General features: G+C 35.2%; 1 protein-coding gene across 1 annotated transcript in view; it reads left to right on the plus strand.

Moving 5' to 3' along the window:
- Nucleotides 1-12,547, plus strand: part of LOC127717905 (uncharacterized) — a 43,741-nt gene that overhangs the window by 14,590 nt on the left and 16,604 nt on the right. The window contains exons 7-8 of the mRNA XM_052223766.1: nucleotides 868-1,048; nucleotides 6,533-6,863. Coding sequence (XP_052079726.1) covers nucleotides 868-1,048; nucleotides 6,533-6,863 — 512 coding nt within the window. The remainder of the gene's footprint in view (nucleotides 1-867; nucleotides 1,049-6,532; nucleotides 6,864-12,547) is intronic.

Below are 12,547 nucleotides of genomic sequence, written 5' to 3' on the forward strand. Positions count from 1 at the left end.
AGATTCAAAGCATTGGTTTGAAATCGATGTTGAAAGTTTGGAAATCATAACGAACGTTGCCCTGTGTGTTTTCATTCTTGAAGAGCAGGGTTCATTCAAGAAAATATTGGTTCAAAACAAAATTATCAATGTTTGTACAAAGAAAATTTGTGAAGAGGTTGTAGCCTGTGTAGGGTTGGCTTTTTGGTGATTCGTAGTCGTAGATCCGTAATCATCAGGATGACTAGTCTACGTTAACGATGCCTTCAACATATTATTTATATCTGACGTGAACCAAAGGACCAATAAGTGGAGATTAATTGGCAGTAAAATCGCCAAGTTTTTCCATTAGTATAAGCTCTTCCAACTTGTTGCAAGACGTTGATAGGGGGAATGCACTGGCTTGGCAGTGGCTTTCATTTAAGTCAAATACTGAGATTCTTTTGATTTCACAGATATACATGTCTCAGATAATATAAGTTCAGATTCTAATGGAATTGTTAGTATGTGAATAAATCATGCTACATGTATATAGGTTGCACTTTGTAAATACAGCTGTTTCACGATCCATGACTCTTTTGGGGAGATATATAGTATATATAGATATTTAGGGCCCCGCCGAATGGCGGCCGCCCTATAGTGATCAGTCTGTCCATCTGTCTGTCTGTCCGTCCGTCTGTCTGTCCATCCATCCGTAACAAATTGTGTCCCCTCTATATCTAGAAAACCCGTTATGATTTCAAAGTTTATACTTGACATGTATATTTTTCCAGATCCTATTAATTATTCAATTGTATTTATATGTAAATGCCCAATTGTGTACATGATTTAACTTGAATTTAATTAATAAAATATGTTGACACTAATGTTATTTTTCTTCTCTTCCAGCTCAGTCCAGATACTATAAAAACCGTTTACTGTTTCACCCAACTTAGATTAACCTTAGACTTTGGTAAAAATAGTCTTTTATACTTCCATCTTATTCCAATGAAATCTGTCGAGGAAGAGAAAATGAAGAATGTTTATGAAAAGTTTTTGGAAATTCAGAAGAGGAACCCTGTCCCAACAGGTACGGTCACTTTCAGTGTTTCCTTAAAAAATAGGATACTGTAAATGCAGAAATTATTGTGATGTTTTTATTATTGCAAAAAATGCTACAGGGTTATAATTGTAGTAATTTAAACTGGCATTTTGATTTTTTTATGGCCCGCAACAAAGTTGTCGGGGCCATATAGTTTTACCCTTGTCTGTCATTCCATCATTCCGTCACAAACCATTATACAGACTTTTTTTCTGAACGCCTTCAGATATTGGCAAATTTTTGGTATGTAAGTTAACCATGATGAGTTACAGATCAAGTTTAAGTTTCGTTCCGCTCTGCAAATTTTTGCCGAAATTTTGGGCTTTGGACTTTGATAAATTGTTGAAAATTACAGTTATATGGTCTTTTTTTCTAAACACCTTCAGCTATTTGGCTGATTTTTGGTATGTGAGTTAACCATGATGAGTTACAGATCAAGTTTAAGTTTCGTTCCGCTTTGCTAATGTTTGCCGAAATAACGGGCTTTGGACTTTTATAAATTGTTGAAAATCACAGTTATACAGACTTTTTTTCTAAACGCCTTCAGATATTGGGCTGATTTTTGGTTTGTGAGTTAACCATGATGAGTTACAGATCAAGTTAAAGATTCGTTACACTCTGCTAATTTTTGCTGAAATTACGGGCTTTGGACTTTGATAAATTATTGAAAATCACAGTTATACGGACTTTTTTTAGCTCAAAGTGAGCTTTTCTCATCACTTGGCGTCCAGCATCCGTCGTTGTCGTTTACTTTTTACATTTTGAACTTCTTCTAGAGAACCACTGAATGGAATGAAACCAAACATGGCATGAATGTTCCTTATGAGGTGCTGACCAAGTGTTGTTACTTTGTAGCTGATCCATCATCCAAGATGGCCGCCAGCGGGGGACTTAGTTTAACATAGGACCCTATGGGAAAAACATACAAATGTCTTCTTTTAGAGAACCAGTAAATGGAATGAAACAAAACATGGCATGAATGTTCCTTATGAGGTGCTAACCAAGTGTTGTTACTTTGCAGGCGGTCCATCATCCAAGATGGCCTCTAGCGGGGGACTAAGTTTAACATAGGACCCTATGGGAAATACATACAAATGTCTTCTTTTAGAGAACCAGTGAATTGAATGAAACTAAACATGGCATGAATGTTCCTTATTTATGAGGTGCTGACCAAGTATTGTTACTTTGCAGTCAGTCCATCATCCAAGATGGCCGCCAGAGGGGGACTTAGTTTAACATAGGACCCTTTGGGAAATACATACAAATGTCTTCTTTTAGAGAACCACTGAATGGAATCAAACAAAACATGGCATGAATGTTCCTTATGAGGTGCTAACCAAGTGTTGTTACTTTGCAGTCAGTCCATCATCCAAGATGTCCGCCAGCGGGGGACTTAGTTTAACATAGGACCCTATGGTAAATACATACAAATGTTTTCTTTTAGAGAACCACTGCATGGAATGAAACAAAACATGGCATGAATGTTCCTTAGGAGGTGCTGACCAAGTGTTGTTACTTTGCAGTCGGTCCATCATCCAAGATGGTCGCAGCGGGGGACTTAGTTTAACATAGGACCCTATGGGAAATACATACAAATGTCTTCTTTTAGAGAACTACTGAATGGAATGGAACCAAACATGGCATGAATGTTCCTTATGAGGTGTTGACCAAGTGTTGTTTCTTTGCAGCTGATCCATCATCCAAGATGGCTGCTAGCGGGGGACTTAGTTTAACATAGGACCTTATGGACAATACATACAAATGTCTTCTTTTAGAGAACCACTGAATTGAATGAAACCAAACATGGCATGAATGTTCCTTATGAGGTGCTGACCAAGTGTTGTTACTTTGCAGTCAGTCCATCATCCAAGATGGCCGCCAGGGAGGGGACTTAGTTTAACATAAGACCCTATGGGAAATACATACAAATGTCTTCTTTTAGAGTACCACTGAATGGAATGAAACCAAACTTAGCATGAATGTTCCTTATGAGGTGCTGACCAAGTGTTGTTACTTTCAGCCGATCTATCATCCAAGATGGCCACCAGTGGGTGACTTAGTTTAACATAGGACCATATTGGAAATACATACAAATGTCTCCTTTTAGAGAACCACTAAATGGTATGAAACCTAACTTCGCATAAATGTTCCTTATGAGGTGCTGACCAAATGTTGTTACTTTGCAGTTGGTCCATCATCCAAGATGGCCGCCAGTGGGGGACTTAGTTTAACATAGGACCCTATGGAAATACATACAAATTTCTTCTTTTAGAGAACCACTGAATGGAATGAAACCAAACATGGCATGAATGTTACTTATGAGGTGCTGACCAAGTGTTGTTACTTTGCAGTCAGTCCATCATCCAAGATGGCTGCCAGGGGGGGGGGGGGCTTAGTTTAACATAGGACCCTATGGGAAATACATACAAATGTCTTCTTTTAGAGTACCACTGAATGGAATGAAACCAAACTTGGCATGAATGTTCTTATGAGGTGCTGACCAAGTGTTGCTACTTTGTTGCCGATTTACTGTTCAAGATGGCCACCAGGATATTTTATTAAATAACGGGACAAATATTAAACCAACTTTGGCCTCAATCATTATTTGGATATCTGTTATGATTTTTATCTATCTTTACATGATTTCTAAAACCAAAGTAGAGTCAGGTGAGCGACACAGGCTCTTGAGAGCCTCTAGTTTCTATACGCCCTCAGATTTTGCGCTGATTTTTTATATGTGAGTCTACCATGATGAGTTACGTCTCAAGTTTATGTTTTTTTCCGATATGCTGATTTTCATGTCGTTACAACACATCTTCAGTACATCCACTTCCTGTTTGCTGATAGTTTGAAATTGAACTACTCATTGATCAAGGAAATTTTTCATCAAACTAGTATTGGTCTTGAGAGCTGGATACTATCCATGCATGTTTGTGTCCACATGTGTTGTTAAAATTGCAGATTTTTAAAACTTTTTGAGACGAGGCCATTCGTGTCGATCCGACACATCTAGTTTTTTTATATGAATTAAACAGTATTTTTCTCAATATTGCAAAAATTAAAACTGCATTTTAGTCTTAAATGACAAAATTACAATAATAAATTCACGCAATAATTTCTGAATTTACAGTAGGTACATAGAATTTTTATCTCCCCACTGGAGCCAATATTAAATGTTACCCTTGACTGTCCTTCTGTCTGAATTTTGTTTCCCTGCTCAACTTAAGGTTGTTTCATAAAACAATTATGATTTCATACACAATGTTAAGAACCACAACATGCAGAGTAAGTTAGAATTTGGGTTGTGAGTCATTTTTAGCTCACCTGACCTGAAAGGTCAAGTGAGCTTTTCTCATCACTTTGCGTCCGTCGTCCGTAAACTTTTACAAAAATCTTCTCCTCTGAAACTACTGGGCCAAATTTGACCAAACTTGGCCACAATCATTATTGGGGTATCTAGTTTAAAAAATGTGTCCGGTGACCCGGCCAACCAACCAAGACGGCCGCCATGGCTAAAAATAGAACATAGGGGGTAAAATGTAGATTTTGGCTTATATCTCTGAAACCAAAGCATTTAATGCAAATCTGACTTGGGGGTAAAATTGTTTATCAGGTCAAGATCTATCTGCCCTGAATTTTTCAGATGAATCGGACAACCCGTTGTTGGGTTGCTGCCCCTGAATTGGTAATTTTAAGGAAATTTTGCAGTTTTTGGTTATTATCTTGAATATTATTATAGATAGAGGTAAACTGTAACAGCAATAATGTTCAGCAAAGTAAGATCTACAAATAAGTCAACTTGACCAAAATGGTCAGTTGACCCCTTAAGGAGTTATTGCCCTTTATAGTCAATTTTTAACCATTTTTCGTAAATTTTTGTAATCTTTTACAAAAATCTTCTCCTCTGAAACTACTAAGACAAATTTAACCAAACTTGTCCACAATCATCATTAGGGTATCTAGTTTAAAAAATGTGTCCAATGACCCCGCCCGCGAACCAAGATGGCCGACATGGCTAAAAAATAGTACATAGGGTAAAATGCAGTTTTTGGCTCATATCTCTGAAACCAAAGCATTTAGAGCAAATCTGATGAGTATAAAATTGTTCATTAGGTCAAGATCTATCTGCCCTGAAATTTTCAGACCAATCAGACAACCTGTTGTTGGGTTGCTGCCCCTGAATTGGTAATTTTAAGGAAATTTTGCCGTTTTTGGTTATTATCTTGAATATTATTATAGATAGAGATAAACTGTAAACAGCAATAATGTTCAGCAAAGTAAGATCTACAAATAAGGCAACTTGACCAAAATTGTCAATTGACCCCTCAAGGAGTTATTGCCCTTTATAGTCAATTTTACAATTTTCATAAATTTTGTAAATTTTTGTAAATTTTTAAAAGTATTTTCCACTGTAACTACCGGGCCAAGTTCATTATAGATAGAGATAATAGTAAGGAGCAAGAATATTCAGTAAAGTAAGATCTACAAACACATCACCATCACCAAAACACAATTTTGTCATGAATCTATCTGTGTCCTTTGTTTAATATGCACATAGACCAAGGTGAGCGACACAGGCTCTTTAGAGCCTCTAGTTCTAGTTTACCTTTCTAGAGTTATGCCTATTTTGAACTTTGAAATGTCAAAGCTTGAGAGGAGGTATTACTGTTCTCAGACACATTCTTCTTTTATTTTTATGTGGGAACCACCTGCAATGTTATCATGTACAAAGCGTGGTAATAGATATATAGTGTGGTGATAGACATACATTTTGATATACTATATGAATAGTGCCAATAAAAATATATAGGACAGGAGTTTTATGCTTACAAAGCGAGAAGAAAGTCATCTTCTAAACAAGTATATTTGTTTTTATTTTGGCCTAAATATTATTGAGAATATGATTATACAAGTTGTGAGCTGTACAGTTGAAGACACCAAGGGTGTCTGAAAGCATCAACAAAAAAATCATGACATCTAGGGGTCAATACATTCTACAGAGACTTCAAATATTCTGCCATCAATATGCATTAGAAATAATCAATGTGTTTAAGACGTCATCTCTACTCAAGTTTAAACCACTAGAACACATTTATAGACATTCTTGTTTATCTTTATACTGTAACTGGACATCAACTATTATTTTTGCTTGGGTTGGATGAAATACAAAACATACTTACAGTATGATGACATTTGGCAGGGAAAAGTGGGTACCTAATTTGTGTAATCAACTCCTCCACAGTTTTCATCCCAGATCCTTGAAACTTTACTGGAAGATTGCACACATGTTGAACATTGTTGAAGTTGTGCACCTTCTTTTTTTGGAATTGTTTGAGGATTTATTTCTTATTTTTCCAGACTTGGGAAGTTAGTCATTTTTCAAAAATTGAAATGTTCAGTAAAAGAGCATTCTCTTTGTTTAAAAGAAACAGTCGTTTGATGTATTTTATAATTCTATTTTTTCAATTTCAGTAATAGAGAACATGTCTGACCCCGAAGATGATTCTTTTAATGAGTATGAAATTGCACCAACCCAGTGTAAAGTTCTACCAGGGAGAATATCTCCAAGACAACATAAAGTTACATCAATGCCAGGGAGAACATCTCCAATGGAAATTACATTAAATCAGAATCAGGATAAAGAAGCACTAGAACATGTTGAAATTTCACCATCTGAAATGGAAATAGCAGCTGACTCAGAGACGGAAATAGCAGCTGACACAGAGACAGAAATATCAGCTGACGCAGAGACATCTTATATCCCAACATGCCAAAATGTCATTTCGACGGACACAGACTCTAGGTATAATTTATTAATATAGGTAGTAAAGATATGCATGTCTAAACATGTGACTTCTGTAAATTCAGAAACTATTGCGAGGTTTTTAATAATACAAATAATTTGACTGGCTGAGTATTGCAATAATAAGAACTCACATTCTGAAATCCGATACACATATCTGTATGCAGATTTTTCTGAAATCGCAATAATTAATCTTTCTTTCTTGTCCATTCCTCCAAAATGGCAATAATAAATGCAGGCAATAAATTGTGAATTTACAGTACTTTATGACAGAATTTCTCCTTGGGATAACATGTGGTTATACAGGGCTAACACCACAATATATAATTAACAAATTAAACAAAACTTACCTAAGTTGTAGTTTGATGTTAATTTGGTAAGGTCCAATCTACCAGAATCACATGAGTGAACAGATGATCACATGATGCAAATCAGACTTCAGAGTGGAGAAAGTCAGGAACTGAAACTTCCATAATGAGGGTGGGCACAAATCACAACTCGGGCGGGCATGTGATTCTGGTAGATTGGACCTTACCAAATTAACATCAAACTACAACTTAGGTAAGTTTTGTTTAATTTGTTAATTTAGTAAGTCCAATCTACCTATAGAATCACATGAGTCTTTAGAGTTCAGTTCTGCACTTTCAATCAAAATCTTTGTTAAGTAGCAACAGTTATACTATAAACACTACATATTTTCACTACTTGAAAACACTACTAATTCTAAATTTCAGAAATTATATACATCCATATACACAAAACTATCTTATTTCCCCTTGGCCAATAAGATTTCTTTACTGAAGGAGCTGTCATTAGTAATTGGTCTTTGATAAAATTTTCTAAACACACTATCTTTCCTCCATCCAGCTGTGCGAAGAATCGTAGCTATTGGAATTCGTCCACTAACATAGGAAGTAGCAGCTCCTCTAGTACTATGAGGTGTAAAGATTGTCATATCTATTCCAGCCAAAATTAAAACTTGTTTAATCCACTTAGCAATGGTACCCTTTTTTACAGGTTTATACGGTTTTTGGAAACTCAAAAACAATAGAGTATTATTAAATCTCAAATTATTTGTGCGTTCTAAATATTCATGTAATGTATGAACCACACAAATCCTAAAATCTGGCTTAAATGCTTCTATAAATATCTCTGGTAACTGATATCCAGGTCTAGTTTGCTTAAGCAAGTCTCCATATCTTATTTTAACTGAGCATGTATCAAGTTCCAAATTTCTAATATCTATTAAGAAAATACTCTGCATTCTTTGACCTGTTGTTAAAGCTAATAACATGGCCAATTTAAATGTTAACTTTTTTAATGTAATATCTTTCACTGGTTTCCAAGTCTTTAACAGACTTAACACAATTTCCACATTCCAGGTACAATTATACCTAGGTAAAACCGGTTTCTTGTTAAATATTCCCTTCATAAATTGTTTAACATGAAAATGTTTTCCAATTTGCACATTAGTAATAAGGTAAACAAAACTAGATACTGCTGATTAAGCAGTATTAACAGCACTATATCCTAGGCCGTTCAGATGCAATTCTAACAAAAATTTTAATACACTATTTACAGATGGATCAAATCGATCCGTTTTTTCTTTGTCACAAAAAAGCAGCCATTTTTTGATATATGTCCCATACTGTTTTTTGGTAGAATCTCTCCATGAATTGATGATGATGTTGGCAGCCTCTGCTGATACTCCTCCCTCACACATTTTATTCCGGAGATCTTGAAAGCCCCCAATCTCATATTTTTCAAAGGATGAGTTTGATTTGTTTTGGGATTCGTCAGAATCCTTTCCACTTTTGGCAAAATATATGGTTGATCGCAAATCATTTGTAGTAGCTGAGGAAACCAAGGCTGTGTCGAAAATAAAGGTGCTATAACTAATGCGGTTGTTTTTTCCTGACAAATTTTCTGTAACACTGCACTGATCACACTGAAAGGAGGGAATATATAAGCATAAAATGTATTCCAAGTTAAAGAGAATGCATTAACAGCCAAAGCATTCACATCCGGGCCAAAAGATACATATTGTTCTAATCTATTGTTATGTGTTGATGCAAATAAATTAATGTCACATGGACCAAGTTTATTCATTATACACTCAAAAATACTATCAATGATCATCCATTCCATATCTGAATTAGACTTGTGTCTGCTTAACGCATCTGCTTTTATATTTAACTTCCCTGGTATATGAAAAACACTAAGCCAAATTTGTCTATGTATACACCACAACCATATCTCTTTAGCTAAATTATTTAACTCCTCTTTTCTTCCTCCCATTTTACTCAAATACTTAATGGCAGTTGTATTATCAAGAAATAATTGTACATGTTCATTACGAGTTCTGTCACAAAAGGCTTTTAATGCAAGAAAAGCTGCTTTCAGTTCCAAAAAATTTATGTGTTTATTACGTTCACTTAAACTCCAAACACCTGATAATGTAAGATTATTTGTTACATCAAGTGCTCCATATCCTAACATACTACTGTCAGATTCAATTTTTCTATCTGGTGGTTTAAAAACAAATAGGTTTATAACTATCATGAATGTTTTCAATCCACCAGTTTATACATTGTTTACTCTCATTTGATAATATAATCCTAGCATCAAAATTTCCTTTATTCAATTTCAATTCAACATCCTTTTGTATTTCCAAAGTTTTGTAAAAAACTGGTGCATATAAAACACCATGTTCACTGGCAACCAACTTTCCAATTAACTGTGCAAATTCACATATAGTAATAAAACATTTCCTTAACAAAGTTCTGCATAATTCCACAATATTTGCAACTTTCTTGGGTGCTAGGTTCACTACCATGCTCACAGAGTCTATACTGAATCCTAAAAATTCAATGTTTTGAGCAGGCACAACAACTGATTTTTCTTTATGTATAGTAAATCCAAGACTATCAAACAATTTCATTGTTTCTTGGACATTATTTAGGCATTCCTCATAAGTATCCCCTACCAATAAAATGTCATCAATATACGCACAATTAACATATCCTTCTTTCCTTAAAGAAGATAACACAGGTTTTAACAACTTTGTGAAAATACGAGGAGCTGGTGATAAACCATTAGGCATAGCTGTAAACTGATATAATTGACCTTTCCATGTAAATTTCAAAATTTTTCTATCTTCCTTTTTTATTCCTAAACTGTAATATGCATCTTTAATATCATGAATATCCAACTTTGCAAAGAAATTTTTATTTTTCACTAATTCTAATGCTGACTTGAAAGTTTCCATCTTGAAATGTTTATATTCCAAATGCTCATTCAGATTACTTAAATTTAATATTAATCTAAATGAACCATCAGCTTTGGGCCTAATAAAAATACTAGATAATACTTCCCCACACTGATGAATTACAGGTTCAATAACCTTTTTGTGTAAAAATTTTGTTAACAAATTGTGGATAACTATTTGTTCACTTTCATTAAATTTAATTTCTTTTCGTGAACATTTACTACATGGTTCACATTTAAATTCCAAGTGATAACCTTGACATACAATATTCAAGAGGTTCCTATCACTTGTAATTGTTTTCCATGTTTCACTATACTGAGCTATTTTTCCAGCAACAAAGTTGTCAGTAGTATTATGCAGACAATTAAGATTTAATAATGTACTTACATTACTATTACTATGTGTGTCCATTTCTAATGGCCCATATTCCCCTTTCCTTTCTTGCTGAAGGGTTTCTTCTGTTCTCCTCGTATCTGGGCCTTCTTGGCTAAAAAATTGTTTTTAAATCCACTTTTCCCTTTGAAACTTCCATTGTCAGACTTAAAATTATCATGACGAGAATAAGTATCCTTAACTTCAGGTACATGTGCCTTATCCCTGTTCCATGCACTTTTAACCTTCATTTTATTGCCCAATTTCGTACTATCGTCTATTTCTTTCATCCGTTGTTCCAGATTTTCTCTGTCCCCAAATAAATAGTTCGGCGAAATTTTCTCATCTTTGTGGCTCAGAGCTGAATATTTTTTGTCTAAAGCTGGCGTTAGCAACTTCCTCCTTTGACTAGACAAATCTCTATGTGCATACAACAGCAAATTTAAGGAGTCCAGGGATAGTTCAAACGTCTCTTCCGATCCTTCCGACGAGCTTTTCAAAGACTTTTCCATCAGCTGAACAACAGGTACCATCCCTTTAACTAGATACCCCTGGGTTCTTTGCAGGGATCTGTCATTATCTTTCAGACGTTTAGATGTTTCCTTCGAACTCCACAGCACTTTGTTCTCCTGAGAAGATTCATAATCACGTTCCGATTCCTCCTCCGAAACACTATCATAGAATGTATTTGGAGATTTGCCCCGTTTATTGTTTTGTATTCTCAACTGCGTCGGCGCAATCGGATCAGCTGTTTTCTGAAGAACCGCGTTTTTTATTTCAATTACCGATTTGGTTAGTTCATTGATAGCTTTTTGTTGTTCAAAGTAAAGCTTTTGGTTGTTTATCAATTGCTCATTGTATTGAGCTAACAAATCCGGTCGATGTTGATTAACTTCAACACTTGCAGTAAAAGGTGCATTGTTAGGCTCCACCCCCTTTTTGTTTTTCTCAACTGTCCCTCGTTTCGGAACAGAATTTAAACGGGTGGACTGTGAAGATGATGGAGCTCCAGTATGAATCAACTGAAGAGAACCATCATCCTTCACCACTATTGCCTGGTCTTGGAAAACATTGCAATTTTCCACCACTGGATCCAAAATAATAAATTCCTCTGCCATTGTTCGGAATTTCCTAAACGCACGTGCCCTCTCTATCAGCGCAAACACATTTAACAAAGAAATTTGTTTACAAACGTAAGTTCATGTCAAATGAATATTACTAATAACATCACTATATTTAAACTTTCAAACTACGAAAAATCCCTGACTATCCAAACACTAACATATATGAAATTTTAAATTTTTGTCTCCTGAATAAAAAGTCTAACTTTGCATAACAAAGGATCAACCTCGTTCTGATTTGCATCATGTGATCATCTGTTCACTCATGTGATTCTATAGGTAGATTGGACTTACTAAATATATAATTTGTCTCAAATTTAGCCCAACAAGGTTAGATCTTCAAATTTGCGTGAGCAAATTTTTATTCTTCCCTCAGCGGAATTCGAGTCCTTGCTTCTGAAACATTGTGGCAACACCACATACACCGTGTCCTGCCACCTAAACCACTCAACTGGCTAGGCTACTTAATGATATAACTTTGGGTGGTTGGTGTAATAGATATATTTATCGTCCTTCCATATACCTATATTACCTTGCTCAGTCGCTCTGTAATTCTATCACGGCTTTGAGATGAGAGCAGGCATTATCAGCGCTGTCACAATGTCTGATGAGAAGTTGTCAAGCTTGCTTTTGTCAAGCGTAAAACTGTACAAGGGAGGAGGAAAAGACCAGTAATAAAAAGATAAACAGATAATTTGGTTTTCTTTTTCTAGATGTCGTAAAATATCAGCCGCTTGACACAATGTGAAGCTTTTTTGCTAGTTTGCTGCGCTCACTCATCAAAAAGGTTCACATTGTGGCTCATGGCTGATATTTTTACGTTATCAATGTGTAGAAAACACAGAATTGTATATGTGTAGATAATCTATACATATACAATTGACAATAATAATATTATTTAAGTTACACAAAAAGAAAATTGC

Source organism: Mytilus californianus, unplaced genomic scaffold (assembly GCF_021869535.1).
Source record: "Mytilus californianus isolate M0D057914Y unplaced genomic scaffold, xbMytCali1.0.p SCAF_10, whole genome shotgun sequence".
Lineage (NCBI taxonomy): Eukaryota > Metazoa > Mollusca > Bivalvia > Mytilida > Mytilidae > Mytilus > Mytilus californianus.